This window comes from Cetorhinus maximus, chromosome 13 (genome assembly GCF_964194155.1).
Source record: "Cetorhinus maximus chromosome 13, sCetMax3.hap1.1, whole genome shotgun sequence".
NCBI lineage: Eukaryota > Metazoa > Chordata > Chondrichthyes > Lamniformes > Cetorhinidae > Cetorhinus > Cetorhinus maximus.
The window spans coordinates 30288258-30305786 of NC_135891.1; the positions used below are offsets into that span (position 1 = coordinate 30288258).

The 17529-nt window shown below is 40.0% G+C and overlaps 1 protein-coding gene across 3 annotated transcripts in view; it reads right to left on the reverse strand.

Annotated features, from left to right (window-relative positions):
• LOC144688518 (zinc finger protein 704-like) overlaps positions 1-17529 on the reverse strand; it is a 114296-nt gene that overhangs the window by 21428 nt on the left and 75339 nt on the right. For all 3 annotated transcript variants that reach the window (XM_078555195.1, XM_078555194.1, XM_078555193.1), the window contains exons 3-4: positions 3656-3765; positions 1960-2192 (exon numbers count right to left, since the gene is read on the reverse strand). In XM_078555195.1, the coding sequence (XP_078411321.1) occupies positions 1960-2192; positions 3656-3765 (343 nt within the window). The remainder of the gene's footprint in view (positions 1-1959; positions 2193-3655; positions 3766-17529) is intronic.

Genomic DNA, 17529 nt, shown 5'->3' on the forward strand with positions numbered 1-17529 from the left:
AGGTGTACAGTATTTATGAGACAGCCAAATCATCAGATAAGCCCAGGCTTTCTTACATGCACAACAGAGGAATGAAAGCCTTAATAATATCCCACTAGCAAAAAAAGAGCTTGAATAAATGCAGTGGTCTGTCGCAAGTTGCAAATTCAATGGAGTTGCATTATACTCCCAGCAGTTTTTTTTTTAAAGAACAGGTGTTGTTCATTTGCTGGTGCAAGTTTTCAAGTAGCCTGCACTGCTGAAACAGACTCTGAAAACACTCCAACAATGTAACCATGCAGGGTGCCAAAGACAAATAGCCTGCAGCTAATGCTAAGTTCCAAACTTGAGCACTACGATAGCATAATTGGTTTTAGAATTTAATATTCTTTGCAGACAGGCTAAGTAGTTATTTGTTCATGTTGACACAAACTTTATCTTTTCAGTTTCCCAATCTATGTACACACCTATTTCATTCTATGAACTTTCTTGCAAGACGATTTACCTTATGTTTCTGTCCAATAAAGTTGTAACGTCCTATTAGCTTTCTAAATCCATACTAAAAAAAATGATAGAATATTTTAAAAGCTTCATGCAACACTGGGAAAAAAATCAGTATTGTAGAAAAACCATATTACTGTGTACAATAATTGTGGATTTCACTAATAGAAGCACTTCAATCTGAGATCAATCAGTGGATTATCTCCAAATAAACATAACTTTCTAAAGTTTTTCTTATCTTTGTGATTCATTGAAAGGTGTATTCCCCTCCACCTCTTCCCCACTATTCAAACACTCATCCAAAACACAACTGATACAGGAATAATACTTAGAAATTCTGCGCAAAAACATTTTGTCATGGTGCAAGTTTCAGGTGATATTCTCCTACTCCCTCTATTTTCTGCACAATATCCAGCTGACCTATCATCCCAACCTTAGTGACCTCATCTACAAATCCCTCGTAGGTTCACTCTGACCTAACTCTACAACTTCCCCAGCACCACATCCCAGCACATACACAATGTTTCATATTTGTAATGTGATGCATCCCTCATTCCTTTCACAACCCATTATGTTCCACCAAGAATGGCACAGCCTTCAGCTATCACCACCCAGTACTATTAAGAGAATTCTCTCTCTAAACCTCAGAAATGTTTCATTGTCTATTTCCAACCTTACCCTCTGTTACTCCCCATCCCAATTCTTTTCCACAGATGCTCCTTTATTTTCAATTACTCCCCCATTTTGTAAATCACCTTGGAATATTTTGCTATATTTAAGATTCCATAAAAGTGTAAACTGTTACTCAAGTATGACTGGAGGGGGAGACTGAAACTACGACGTTAATTTTACCAAATATGTGCTATGCCAATTGCAAAATCTTTCAAAAATGACAAAATATGTGAAGAAGCCCAAAGTAGCTGTAATGACACTTTTATCCCAGGTGGGCAGTCTCTATATGCATTTTGTGTAGCGTTATAACAGAACAAATAACAAGATTCTTCAAAAAATTATGTTCAGCATTACAAAATGATGCTGTCACCACTACTGAAGAAATCAGTGCTCTTCCACCATAGATCCCTTATCATTAGCAGAGCTCTCCAATGGTCTCACGTGGTTGTTTACTTCACACATTGATCTGAATAAGTAAAAGGAGATTTTATTTTCAATCCTGACTAAAATTGAGTTTGGTTGTGTGGAAGAAGAATCCTACCCAGTGATTTCAGGGCAGATGACACACAACTAGGGTTGCAAAGCCAATTATTAGGAGAGAAAGAAAAGGAAAAATAAAATGTTTAAAAAAAAGCTTAGTGGTTGCAACTTTCATACCAAGCCAATAAGCAAAACCAGCATGGGCAATGACCCAGTTGGGTTAAAGCTAAACACTACATTGGTAAAGCAATTTACAGACCAATTAAATGGTTTCTGGTTAGAAAATAAAATCACTGAGCAGATCCAGTCTTGAAATAAAAATCAAACCTTTCTTTTCCTGGGAGCAGGTTCTTCAAACAGGAAGTGGGATGCCTCTGGTTCATCAATGCCATCATCTGATTGTCCAGATAATGGTTTGGAGCTGTCACCTGGCAGTGGTGGTGATGGTGTGGATGGGTTGGAGTGGTCACTTGGAATGTCCCAACTCCAATTACCACTGGTAGTGCTGCTGCCATAGCTGGCAGACAAAGTTGGCCCCTCCTTTGACACTTTACAGTTATCTGGAAAGCAAAAAAGCAAAGTCTGATATAGCAAAATAAGGTAAGTACAGAGGTCAACGTAATTAGTGGTACACAACATATACATAAATACACAACACATAAATAAGTGGTTTTAAAATCCATATGCAATACTGAGTGAGCTAGTTTGTATCAGAAAATAAATGCTTTGAAGGAAATTAAAATCCTCTATTTTCCTTCTAATAAGGTGTACAGCAAACAGACAAGGTAGCCAAACTACCTCCTGCAAACGTTCTCTCCAATGCCACTTTTCAGGTGTCCTCTAGAAGAACTGTACAGCAGCAAACCAAAGATAAATGCTTCTACAATCTTCCTTTCCCATACAGGAATTTTCCAAAAAGGCATGCAATAGAGATGGTAAATTCCTTGGAGCAGAAATTGTAATGTCCCCTTACTCATGGTACTATGGAATAATAGGCTGGCAAACCAGCTGGACATTTATGGATGGTATCTACTACAATAGGCAATGGACACTATCGCCAAACCAAATTAATGGTTGCTGAGAAAGCAAATTGCAAAAATAATTTAATAATAATCATTGCAAGATACTTTAAAAATCTGATTGAATTGAATTGCAGACAGGAGGTACAGCATTAGATTGACAAACAAGAGAAGAGTTGTCCTGGACTGTAAAAGTGAGTAGATGTGAATTAAACAAGGAAGAAACAGTACTGGATTGTAGAATGGGAAGATGAAGAGAAAGACTTGCATTTATATAGTGCCTTTCATGACCACAGGACATTTCAAAATGTTTTACAGACAGTACTTTTTCTAGTGCAATAAGCATCTGTTTCTGTTGCAAGAGAAAGGGAAAGGGAGAAAAAAAGCCAACTTTGGTTAAGTTCAACAATTTGAAAAAAATTTTTTGGACCTCTGGAAAACTTAATTAGCCTGTTTCCTAACCTTTTAATTGCCTTTTTTTATACACTTTCCCCCCCCACACCATAATTTTTAACTTCCAGCAATGAAGGTTTTGTATATGAATCCCAGCTAGCAGCAACGTTCCCAATATTGTTGCTAGTATTTGTTTCAAAATCCCAAAGAATGTTCCTGCATTGCATGAACATGAAATGCCTGGATTCTAAAAATACATGCAGGAAACTTCCTGCTAGTGCACTGACGATGACCGCGTTTGGCTGCCCAACATGCCACTTTGTTAGCGAGCTGCGGATAATAAACGGATGCCAAGTTGCAACTTGTCAGTTTCCGAGGCTCGTTCTGACTCCACAGAAACCTCAATCTCCCTAAGGAGGAGCAGTGATCCTCAACTGGGACCTTACTCCTGTGGTCTAGCTGAAATTAGGAATTCAGTGTGTGAAGGATTGTCAGGACAAGAACGCATCTTACCACAAGCGTGTCAGCGGAACTATTTATTACAGAAACAATTTTGCAAAATTAGAAAATCCCTGACTGAGCATAAAGACATTCTAGGTTTAAAAGCCTACCTAATATGTGTGCTCCTGAGGGTGGACTGCGCACCAGTGGACTGGTGGAGAGACTGGTCAAAACTGCAGCTGCCATAACTTCATCCATGTCAGCTTCTTCTGAAGGTTTCCTGTAAAACCACGAATTATACTGTGAATAACACTGTTTAAAACTAAAAACTTTGCATTTGTCAAATCTGTTTACAATGCAAATGGAATTGTCACCTTATGTTCATGTTCATTCTATTCACTGTGGAAAGGAGGTAGACTTAAAAACATTTTAAAAGTTTGTTGACTTTGAAATACAGTTGATATATAGTAGAAAACCAGCTGTTTAAAAAGACTGCATGCAAGATTGGGAATAAGTTCACATTTTGAAATTCGCTGCTTTCCCCAGATGACTTTGTTATATCTTTATTAATTTTAGGCCCTTATTGCATTATCGAGTGTACTGAAATGCATTGCACAAACATTGGTTCACACCTACTCCATGGGCTGTACATACCGGCTGAGAACTTGCACTTCCTCTAAATTTTTGATCATTTCACTCACGTGCTTACATTCTTGCAGCATCGTGAACATGAGTGCATGGACAGCAATGCTCTGAGTTTCAGAGAATGCCAAAGTGTTCAACATGTGCATAGTGTGAATTTGTCACACATATTTCATCTGTTTACTGGCCTAAGAGGTCACATTTGCACCAATAGATGAATATCCAACAGCAATGCTACTGCAAGTCTTGGTGGAAATCATGAATTACAGGCGTTCAAGCAGAGCAAACATTTCTCAACTCTTGCGGCGGGTCCCGCTCGCGATGGGGTCAGAAAATCCCGGCCTTGGGCTACTATCTTGAGTAGGTCTCAGTGTGGCAAGTTGAGATTCAGCTGCTCTGTTTTTTATGTTGCAATTACACATTTAAAACTAAATCATTGCCACACTGAACTTTACAGGTACACTAACAATTACACTTTGGATTACATAGATAAAACACTTAACTAATCATTTCCTCTTGGAGAATGAATGCAAACTTAAATAGCACCTATAGTGAGGGTTAATATTCAAGAACATTAACCCTCATTATGCAATGGCTGAACTTTCTTGTTTTGCTGGGATTAGATTTAGCAAGACCATCAAATTAAATTTTATACATGCAGGACCAAAAAGGCTTGCCATATGGAAAGCTGGCAAAAATTAACTGATCACTCCTGACATGAAATCTTTAACCTTCAGATTTAGAGGTGCTGATTGGCTGGGAAAAAAGGTCTTTCAGACCCAATTTTTAGGCTACATTTTTACAAATGTTGCTCTCACCCAAACCTCCCACATTAATGACAGGCCTGGGTAAGCATAGGGTGCAAGGCAAGCAAATTGTTTAAAAGGACTTACAAAAAAGAATAAAAGGTTATACGAGCTACATCAAGGTACATTAGTTAGAAAGGTTGCAAAAAGCTAAGAGAGTGGGCAGGATGTGGCAACCAAGGATATAGTTAACTTTTTCAATTTAAAGACATTTACGATGGTATTTTAGTGTTTATTTTGTGGAATAGAATTAATACTGTAATGAAAGTTACTCTGACATTTGAGTAACTCTGACTTTCAAATGACTTTATTACTATTAGGATCATGCTGTCTGAACAGACACTTAAAATAAATTTGTGCCAGGGAGATCAGAGAGGTTCCCAGAGTCTGCCGGCAATGTGAAGGTTAAACAATTCTTTACCATTTGCTAGAATGTTTCATTTGCATGCTAAGCAAAATACTCACTAAGTTGAAGAAACACCATGGGCAGAATTTTACGGTCCCACCGAAGTCAATGGACATTTGGATGGCTCGCCGCATTTTATGGCCTCAACCTCACCTCAACAAATAAAATTCCACTCCATGAGCTGCTGGATGAATTCCCTAAACATAGTTATCACAGGTAAACCCCACACGGACTCAAAACGACACAGATTTTCCCCATTCAGTGATAACTCCGTTTCATCTGAAGATGAGTGGCACCCTTTACAAATATAATTGTGTATTTCTGGGCTACACTGTACATTATGCCATACATGTGCTTCACATGGTCCAACCTAAATTCTTAAGTTGCATTTACGCTACATAAGTTTAGCAGCATTGCCAAGTGGTTTCCATTTTTCCCAAACCAAACTTGTGTCGTGAAAATTCAGACTCAGAAGTCCATTCCGACTATAGAGCGTAGTGGACATGCTTTGCAGTCTTATCAGACTGGGCTGTGAACTCTGGTTTAAGTTGCATTTAGAATATACCCAAAGTGTCTAGATGGGGCTGAGCTCCCTGGGTCACTTAGATACACTTTTAAAGATACTGGAGGGGGGGTTTTAACCTGCTAAGGTGGGCAGATGCAAGTGCTTGCAGCAGTTAGAAGAGGAAGCCAGCAGGAGGAAACCCGCCAATTTTTGCATTTAACTCAAGCGTGTTTCATAACGTGAGGGAAACCCCTGTGGGACAGGCAGGTCTGCTATTAACATATGTTAGAAGGCAGTGGAGTGCATTTTAACCCTGGATTCTTTCTTTAACCGTGAATGTATGGGTTTCCTAGGTTTTCTGGAACTCACCAAGTTGAACAAGGCAAGAAGATATTGGGGATTGGCAGGGCTGAGCAATGGACAGGTTTTAAATACTGTAATATGACAGCTGCTTCTTTGCCCAAGTTTTTGTTCACAGGACTTACTGCAAAGATCATTGCCTCCTTCCCCCACTGGTGCAGTGGCAGTAGTGTGCATCATCAGCAAGATGCTCTGCAGCAACTCACCAAGGTTCCTTAGACAACACCTTCCAAATCCATGACCTCTATCACCTAGAAGGACAAGGGCAGCAGAGACTTGGAAACACCATCATCTGCAAGTTCCCCTCCAAGTCATACACAATCCTGATTTGAAACTATTTCACTGTTCCTTCACTGTCGCGGGGTCAATATACTGGAACTCCCTTCCCTAACAGCACTGTGGGTGTACCTACACCACAGTGCTTCAAGAAGGCAGCTCATCACCACCTTCTCAAGGGAAAATAGGGATGGAGGATACACGCTGGTCTTGCTAGCAATGCTCACATCCCATGAGCAAATAATAACAGAACAGCAGCAACCTTCTCCTCAACCAACTGCTGCTCCACAGGACAGAGGGACTGAACACAGAAATCCAACTCACAGGAAGTGATACCACCGACACAGGATCTACAGACAGAGTAGCAGCTTTCTGGACATGATTGAACATCAGTGCCTCAGGAGGCTCAGACTTTCACGCCAGGTTGTTGCTGATATTTACAGCCTCCTGCCCCCTTCCAAGTGGGCATGAATTGCCAGTGGCACTTAAGGTCAACACAGCCCTGAATTTCTTCACCTCCAGTTCCTTCCAAGGAAATTATGGCAACATCTGTATAAGCTCACAATAAGCTACGCACAAATGCATCTCCCAGAAGGTGAATGCCATATTTGCCAGGGCCAAAACTTACATCCATTTCATTGCTGATGAGGCCTATCGAAATGAGAGCCCCTCAGATTTGATGCTCTGGCTGGATGCCCACAGTTGCAGGGAGCCAGAGGTTGCACACATGGCAATCATGCAGATCAACCAGCAGTATTCCACTCCATCAATGTTCAGCTAGTATGTAATCACTGAAATATTATGTTTATGCAAAATACCCAGAAAGCTGCCATGATGTCTTCACTCTGCACCAGTCAAGACTCCCAGATATTCACACCGCAAGCAGAGTCAATGGCAACTGCCAATGATTCTCAGAAAAGGTAGAACCAAAGTCACCCAAGAATAAAAATGTTCACCGAGTAAGCCACTGAGACACTAATGATGTAATTCAGATGTGTGAACAGGTCTGGTGGACTGCTTCAGTATGCAGCAGCATGTCCAGAATGATAGTAGTGTGCTGCACCTTCCACAACATGGTGCAGCAGAGAGGACTGGAGCTGCAGGAGGAGGAAGGTGATGACTTCTCTATCGTTGGAGGAGAGGAAGAGGACGAGCAACAGGAGGAAGAGGAAGGGCCTGATGTGGCAAGGGGACCTGCAACCACTCACTTAGGTGCAAGGAATGCCAAGAGAGACTCATTCAGTTAATCTTAGGCAGCACTAGCCATCAGATACACCAATGGAGAACCTAGTGTGCCCACCGCCCAGCACAAAGCAGTTTTCCAGTCAACAATCCATCCATCTTACTGACATCCATTGCTGGTCTTCTACTCTCATTATACCATTTTCCTCAAGGCTGAAGGCCATTTGTTAGGTGACAATGGGGAGGACAGAGCAATGGAGCTTTGAAATAAGTTTATGATTCGTAAACATTGAACATAAAAGGGAGATTCTAACACAATATTAAACACTCAACTGATTACCTTTGTTCACCTACAAATACCACTGTGTCTCCAGCAGGCTACTCATCCCCCTGCTGTGATTGTTGAGATGCTTGTGGCTCATGTCCTCTGGGTTTTGGAGCTCGTGAGTGCTCTGCCAAAGAACTTGTGCAGGGACAGGCTCGGTTATTGGGATAAGAGGCAGCATGTGGAGCTCAAGGGGGTCTAGTGGGGAAAATGGGGAGAAATAGCAACACTTGAACAGAGTTCCCACTCCCATGTCTCCCTTCTCCATGTTCCCCATCATAGGACATCCACACTCCCCTGCTAGCTAAGGGCTGGACAGCACTTGGCTCTTCAGCATTCTCACTGAAGTGTGGCAAAGGTGAGACTTTCCTCCATCCTGTTTAAAGTGGCAGACTGAGTGTGCAGGCTGTTGCCTGCCATGCCTGATGCTGCATACAGATGGCCACTCTTTTGACGGAGGTAGGCATCATTGTATCAGTCTGAGACATCACGGCACTCATGGTGGAGTTGGACGCTTCCAATCTCTCTCCGTTCGTGCAATGTCTCTGGAAATGCTGACTGCACCTCTCACATTTTCTGCTCTTCGTACAGAATCATCCTCTGTCAATGACTCGCAAGGCTCAAATTCTGTGTCCAGATAAGCAGAGCTTGGAAGATCCCTTGCCAACTGACAGGGACTCTCTACTGCTGTCACGGTTTCCAACACCTGATTCTGTTCACTTATGACATGTGCCTCACCATGTGACAGCCCAGTGAGATGAGCTGAGTTGGTGTGTGGGACAAGTATGCAACCTCCAAGTACTTTTCATTCTCCTTCAGCTCCTCAAGGATGCTTGCAGGGTTTTTGGGAGATGAAAGACAGAAATTAGAACTGACAAGGTAAGAGGATTCTCAGTTATCACTGTGCAGATCATCATTCTTCATTACTCGCTGACAACAAGCCAACATAAATGAGTGTTGTAGGCCATGTCATCCCCAGATCTTCTCTCTAATATCCATGCATGCCAAGACTCTGTTAATCTCCACTACATCCTCCTAGGCAGCTGTCAAAGTCACAATGATTGGAGGGCCATCCTTGGTTCCCTGCCTCTCCCTGCTGTTGTGTCCTCTTCACCTGCAAGGAGAAAAAGATTTGAGTGCGAGAAATGTTGAGAGGATGGAAGGGCAAAAATTGTGGAGGGTTACTGTGACAGATGGGTGTGATATGACTATAAGATGAGGGTGAGTGTCAGTTGTGGTTGATCAGATGGGGATGTGAAGGGTTGCCTTGAAAGAGCGGAATGTTTTGCAATTTGTATAAATTTCGAGTTTCGTGCCTTGAATTCAGAAAGACCAAGTCTTATAGGTTTCTTACAAAACTAAATTAAACATTTATTAACAGAAGAAATGATTTAAAAGACACACATAGATCTACAAATTACTACTATAAGAAGTTCTAAATCCCCTAGTTAACCTAACTCCCAGTTACACTTCTGTTAAGGCAACAGTAATACACACAGCTTTTAGAAGACCCAGGCAAAGAAACATGATACCCTGAATAATCCAATTCAAAGTGAGTTTTCTTAACTACAGTTCTTTGTATATAGCAGCTTGAGGCATAGATGCTGGAGGCTTTTTCACCATCACATCTTAGGATGCCTACCCTTACTCACAGCCTTCTCTCCTTTATCCATATTTTTCCCTTTGAATTTAAATTCCCATTGTTTCACTATGTCTTTGGACTCTACCTCTCTAATAATGAAAATCTTTCATAGTACCAATTTTATCAGTAATCTTTGGGAAAAATAAACACACTGTTTCTTAACTTCTCTTGGCTAGGTGAAACTTTTCACCCCTTCCTCTGAAATCAATCTAGTCTGGTTTATTCAAAATGCAAATGTTCCCTTTACACACATGTTTACCTACTTAAAATTTCAAACCTAGCTTATCTTCTGTTACATCAAAGCCTTCAAACCAGCTGCTTTTAATTCAATTAGGTCACACACACACACCCCGCTATTACTCTACATTACAATAAATTCCAATAACATTATGAAAATTATAAGTTCCTGACATCCCCTGCCTTATTAAAAAATGAACTGTCATAATTTAAAAAGACGGCTTCATTTTCTGAACCGATCTTACCGTACCTCCCTCCTATACTTATTACACTATTACATTACCAGATTCATAACAGTAAATACACAAATCCTTGGTATCAACAAAAATCATTCCAGTGTCCAGGTTTGAAATGTTCAATTTTCTTTTTTAAGCTTCAAACTCTTGACAATGCATCTGTAATCAGATTTTCTCGCCCCACTACATGTATAATCTGTAGATTAAACGGTTGCAGTAATAAACTCCATCTGAATAGCCTTGCATTCTGTCTTGAAATTTGTCCAGAAATTTGAAAGGATTGTGCTCTGTATAAACAATTGTTTCTGATGAATTATTTGCAACATAAACCTCAAAGCGCTGCAACGCTAACACCAAACCCGAAGTCTCCTTTTCCATCGTTGAATATCTTCTCTGTTGTACATTTAACTTCCATGAAAAATGCCCTATCGGTTTTTCAATTCTAGCGTCATCTTCTTGTAACAGTACAGCCCTAATTCCTATATCAGTTGCGTCAACAACCAACTTAAATTGCTTGGAGTAATTGGGTACTGCCAAAACTGGTGTCAGAGTTGATACAATTTTCAAACTGTTAAATGCCTTCTGACACTCCTGTGTTCATTGAAACTTCTTGTTCTTTTTCAGTAGCTCAGTCAACGGAGCAACCACATTGCTAAAATTTGGTACAAATTTCCAATAAAACCCACGTATACCCAGAAATCGCAAAACTTTTCGTTTTGTTGTAGGCACGGGCAAATCCACTATAGCCTTGACTTTCACATCTTTCGGAGCTACCTTACCATTTCCAAATGATATGGCCCAGATATAAAACTTGCACTTTTGCAAATTCACTTTTAGCCAAGTTCACCACCAAATTTGCTTCTTGTAATCGAGTAAATAATTCTTCCAGATGTTGTAAATGCCTCTCCCACTTCTAACTGAAAGCTATCAAGTCGTCAATATCAACAACACAATTGCTCAGACTGCAATTACTTTGATTGTCAGTCTTTGAAATGTTGCAGGGGCATTTTTCATACCAAACAGCATGACTTTAAACTGATATAGTCCATTTGAGGTCACAAAAGCTGATATCACCTTTGATCTCTCCGATAACGGTACTTGCCAATATCCTCTCAGCAAGTCAATCTTTGTGATAAATTTTGATTGTCCAATTTTCTCAATACAATCTTCCAACCATGGTATAGGATATGAATCCGCTTTTGTCACCGCATTCACCTTTTGATAGTCCACACAGAGTCTTTATGGTCCAACCGGTTTCGGTATCAGCACAATGTGTGAACTCCAGTTACTGAAACTAGACTCAATTGTATCATTTTGAAGCATGAATTCGATTTCTTTCTGTACTTGTGATAACTTTGCCGGATTTAATCTACAAGGATGTTGCATTAGCGAAGATGAAACTTCTACATATACATCATGTATAGCTAAATTTGTCCTCCTCAACTTATTTCCATAAATATCTGTGCATGACTGCAATAGCTACTTCAAATCACTTTGACACTGGTCTGGAAGGGAAATCAATATTACATTTAAATTTTCAAGTACCCCCTCGTTATCCCATATGATTAGAGGAAAATCAATTTCAGAATCTTGCATTTCTACTTCTTTCTCATTATCTACCAACACTAACACCTCCCTTTGGTCCTCTTCCCTGTCAAAAGTACTTCGTAAGCATATTTACATGACATCCTCTGCTTCTTTCTTCTCTCTGGAGTATTTATTAAGTAATTTACTTCACTCAAATTCTTTTCAATCCTGTAAGACCCACTAAACCTTGCCTTTAAAAAGGCACCCAGTACTGGTAACAGAACTAGCACTTTCTCCCCAGCAACAAAACTACAAGCTGTAGCTTTCCTATCTGCCTTCACTTTCATCACTTGCTCTGGTATCTTTAAATGTTCCCTGGCCAACTCATATGCTCTGTCCAATCGCTCTCTGAAGATACATAATCCAGGAGAGTAGTTTCTGAATTTTAACCCACCAATTTCTCATGAATCAATTCAGTGGTCCTCTCACCTCATGACCATAAACTACTTCAAAAGAGCTAAAACCAGTCGATGCATTAGGAGCATCCCTAATAGCAAACAACAAGAATGGAATTCCCCTACCCCAATCCTGTGGATAATCCTGACTATACGCCCTGTTCATAGTTTTTAAAGTCTGAAGCCATCTTTCAAAAGCCCTTTGTCATTCAGGATGGTAAACTGTTGACTTCAACTATTTTATCCCCAAACTGTTCATTACTTCCTTAAACAGCGGTGACATGAAATCTGAATCCTGATCTGATTGTATTTCTTTAGGCAAACCATATCTTGTAAAAAAATTTAGTTAACTCTTCCACAATGTTCTTTGTTGTAATATTTCTCAAAGGTATTGCTTCATCCATTATTGTCAGTAAGTACTGATTTTCACTTTTAGTCTTAGGGAGGGGTCCTACACAATCGATCATGACCCTAGTAAAAGGCTCTTCAAATGCTGGAATGGGAATTAAAGGTGCGAGCTTAATCACTGCTCGTGGTTTCCCTATCGCCTGGCATGTGTGACATGTTCTACAGAATTTGACTATATCCCTATGCAATCCAGGCTAAAAAAAATGTTTTTGTATCTTTGCCTATGATTTTCCAATTCCTAAATATTCCCCCCATTGGAATTTTCGAGCTATCCTCAGAATCTTATTTCTATATCTAAATGGTACTACAATCTGATGCACCTCCCTCCAGGTTTCATTTGCTGAAGCATAATAAGGCCTCCATTTTCTCATTAAAATATTACCCTCAAGGTAATAACATTCTGGAATAAACTTTGCCTGTTTCTGTGTAAGCTGTCTAATATAAATGTCTTATTTGCGTATCCTTTTTCTGTAAATCTACTAACTACCTTGAGTTAAACACTTCAGCTGCATTGTCCTATGTTCTTTCCTCCTGAACAATGTTATCCAACACAGTGTCGGCTAATTGGACACACCTTCCCTCTGCCTTTGAATTTACTGTTCTTCTTGTTTCAACCTATGAGCCTATGATCTCGTTATCACACAATCTGGAAACAATCCAGGATGCTCTCTCTGCAACACTTCTGTTAAAAACAATTCTTCAGGGCTGTTTAACTACCATAGGCATAACTCGTATCTGTGATCCAGCTCTATCATTACCCAAAATAAATTGAACCCCTGCAAATGGGCAATTTTTTCATCACTCCAACAATCACCTCACTGCTTTCCACTTGCTCTTTAAATTTACCTTCCACAATGGAATAGGTTTAGCTTCTCCATGAACCCCACTTATTATCACCTGCTCCTGCAATATTCCCTCTGAACAACAAATGTCACTATCCCACAACATTAAGGATTGACTAACCCTACATCGCTTCAAATTTTAACATTTTTACCTACTCCACCCTATACACATGGAAAGATTTTCCCTTCACAAACAAAATTTTTAAATATTTCTCCAACCTGCTCCTCAGAATTCTGTTGGGTAAATTGTGAACACATTCGCACTTCTTTACCTATCACTGATTCTTCCTGTTTTACATGTACACAAACCATTGTTTTTTCCTGTGCCTGAACCTCAGAACCCACAGTACTTTTACTTCTAGATCTTTTCTGCACCCCTATAATTCCAACAGATTTTCCCTGCAATTTCCAACACACATATTTCGTGAGTCCAACTTTATTACAACGAAAGCACCTCAATTTTCGAATGTCACTTTTACCCTCAGCATCTTCCTTTTTATTGAGAAAAAACTTCCTGGGAATTTCCAACTACTCCTTTTCTTCCCTGGCTACCCACCTTCCTTTCACCTTCCCACTTTCTATCCTTATGTGATTTAAAAGGGTGACGAAATAAAGGCTTAGCTTTATGAACTAACTCATAATCATCAGCTATCTCTGCTGCTTGTCTTACTGTTTCAACCCTCTGTTCTTCCACATGAGTTCTCACTACCGAAGGAACTGAATCTTTAAATTCTTCCAACAGAATTACCTCTAAGAGTTGCATATGTCATCTCCATCTTCAATGCCCGTATCCATAGGCCAAAATTACTTTGTTTTACTCTCTCAAACTCAATAAAAGTTTGCCCAGGCTGTTTTTCTCATATTCCTAAATTTTTGCCTGTATGCCTCAGGGACCAACTCATATGCACTCAAAATAGCCCTTTTTTTTTACCACATCATAGTTCATTGACATTTCCTCTGACAATGAAGCATAAACTTCATGTACTCTATACGCCAACCTGGATTGTAACAATAATGTTCAGTTCTCATGTTTCTCAAATGAAATAAAGAATGCTTCAACGTCTCTTTCCTCAAACTTTGGAAAGGCTTGTACAAATTTTAACATCTCCCCACTAGGTTCTGATCTGAAAACAAGTCCTTCCTCACCTACAGGTATCTCTTTTTTTAACTGCCTGCATTTTAAGCTGGAATTCTCTCTCTCTTTCTTTTTCTTTTCCTCCTTTTCTAACCTCACCATTTTGAATTCCCTTTCTTGTTTTCCTTCTGTTTCCTGCCTTTCTGCCTGTTCCCTTTCTTTTTCTGCTGCCTCGAGTTCCAATTTTTTCATTTGCAACGGAATTCGAGCTCATCCCAATGACCCACCCCTTGGAGAACGCGGTTTCTCGGGTATTCCTTCCAATTTCAAATGCTTGCTATACCTTCAATTATGCCTGAATTCTTTGCCCCTGCAGGTAATCCCAATTGTAACTTATCCGCCAATTCCATTAACTTAACTTTGTTTACCTTTTCTAAACCAGCCAAAGTTATAACTTCAACTCCCAGACAAGCCTTAGCAATTGCCAAGGCCATATTGCAGTCTCACCACTTTGAAAAAAGAAACCTCACACCAACTCCTGAATTCAAAATGCTTCTCGTACTTGTAATCTTAAAATTCACCAATGCTGACCCAGTCAAGGAATTTCAAATATATCCTGCAAAAAGCCCCCAACTTTGTTATGACACAGCCGATGGTAAATGCTGAGCTGCTCAAATCGCGAAAGGAAACCTGAAACAACTACCACAAATATTTTGCAATTTGTATAAATTTCGAGATGCCTGCCTTGAATTCAGTAGTAATAAGACCACCAAGTCTTATAGGTTTCTTACAAAACTAAAAATTAAACATTTATTAATAGAATAAATTATTTAAGGACACAAAGATCTACAAATTACTATGATAAATTCTAAATCCCCTAAATTAACTATGTGCAGTTAAGGGACATAGATTTTAAAAGACCCAGGGAAGGAAACACGATACCCTGAACAATCCAATTCAAAGTAAGTTTTCTTAACTTCAGTTCTTTGTAGACAGCAGCTTGAGACATAGATGCTGGAGGCTTTTTCACACTTGTTTTAGATCTTAGAATTCCTATCCTTACACACAGCCTTCTTGCCTTTATCCATATTTTCCCCTTTGAATGCAAATTCCCATTATTTCACTATGTCTTTGGACTTTACTTCTCTAATAATGAAAATCTCTTATAGTACCAATTTTATCAGTAATCTCTGGGAAAAATAAACACACTGTTTCTTAACTTCTCCTGGCTAGGTAAAACTTTTCACCACTTCCTTTGAAATCAATCTAGTCTGGTTTATTTAAAAATGCAAATGTTCCCTTTACAACTATGTTTACCTACTTAATATTTCAAACCTAGCTTATCTTTTATTCTATCAAAGCCTTCAGACCAGCTGCCTTTAATTCAATTAAATCACACAAACACATTCAGACACAGATCCCACTATTACTTTACATTACAATAAATTCCAATAACATTATGAAAATTATTGTATCTTCCTGACAGTGCACCTGCAATGTTTGTTGGTCTGAGGAGTGCTGTGCTGGTGAAGTAAGAGTGAGGGGGTTTGCACTTGAATGTGGTGTAGCACTCACCTTTCCTGCTTTGATGAAAGCATTAAACTTCTATTGATACTGTATCCAGGAGTGAGGCACCACACTCCCACTGTTCACCTCCTCAACCACTTCCAGCCACTCCAGCTTTGTTTTCAAGTAGCTGGAGGCCCTTACAGCCTGCAGCAGGTTGTCCAAGGATGCATTGGAGAACCATGGAGCAGCCTATCCTTGCTGACACCCCACCTATGAAGTAGCTGGCTCCCGCTTGATAACTGCACAATGCTTCCAATCTGGCTTTTAAAAAAATTAATTCATAGGATGTGGGCGTCGCTGGCTATGCCAGCATTTATTACCCATCACTAATTGCTCTTGAGAAGGTGGTGGTAAGCTGCCTTCTTGAACCACTGCAGTCTATGTGCTGTAGGTGCACCCACAGTGCTGTTAGGAAGGGAGTTCCAGGATTTTTACCCAGCGACAATGAAGGAAGGACAATATATTTCCAAATTAGGATGGTGATGGCTTGGAGGGAAACTTCCAGGTGGATGTTCCCATGTGTCTGTTTTCTTGTCCTTCTAGGTGGTAGTAGTTTAGAAGGTGCTGTCTAAGGAGGCTTGATGAGTTCCTGCAGTCCATCTTACAGATAATACACACTATAGGCACTGTGGTGGTGAAGGGGGTGAATGTTTGTGGATGTGGTGCCAATCAAGCGGGTTGCTTTGTCCTGGATGGTGCCAAGCTTCTTGAGTGTTGTTGGAGCTGCATTCATCCAGGCAAGCGGAGAGTATTGCATCATATTCCTGACTTCTGCCTCGTGGATGGTGGACAGGCTTTGGGGAGTTAGGAGGTGAGTTACAACGCCGTCAGATTCCTAGCCTCTGACTCTCGCAGGATTCATTCACATAGTGAAGCTTCAACAGTCTGGTGTGGGTCATCATCATTCCTGCCTGCTTTAAACGGTTGGGAACCCCAGACGTAGGATGCTAATGCAGAATATAATGTCATGGAGACAAAATGACTAAAGCAGATCAAAAAACCAGAACATGTACAGTTCTAACATCTGTGCTGGAGTTCAGTTAAAACATAATAGACAAGCCCAAAGCTCAAACTTCCAGATTCTTAATGCACTGCCAGCCTCCCACACTGCAAGTGGGTCAAAACCCATAAATTTTTAAAAGTGAGGCAAACAAATCGGGAGAATGTTCAAGCTTTGGCAGAATTGTTCATGACTTTAATTTATGTAACGTCTTTAACATCGAAAATAATCTCCAGGTGTTTAATACAACCATATGGTATGGGCTGTGCTGGTTGATCAGTACAATTACTTGTTGAACAGCTATTGAAACATCCCTTCCCTGAACTCAGAACTCAGGCTGGTGCGGTATCATCATGGTCCTATGAGTTTGAAGTTGAGATAGAATTAAAAAGATACAGTTAAATTACCACATGCTTATATTAATTATTGAGAAATGTAGAGATTAGCATGCTGTCGTTCATTCTATTACAACAGGAAGAATGAAACTGTATCTTCAGCTGTGCAACTTGACTGCAATAAAAAGTGGACAGTTAATTACCCACTCCATCTGC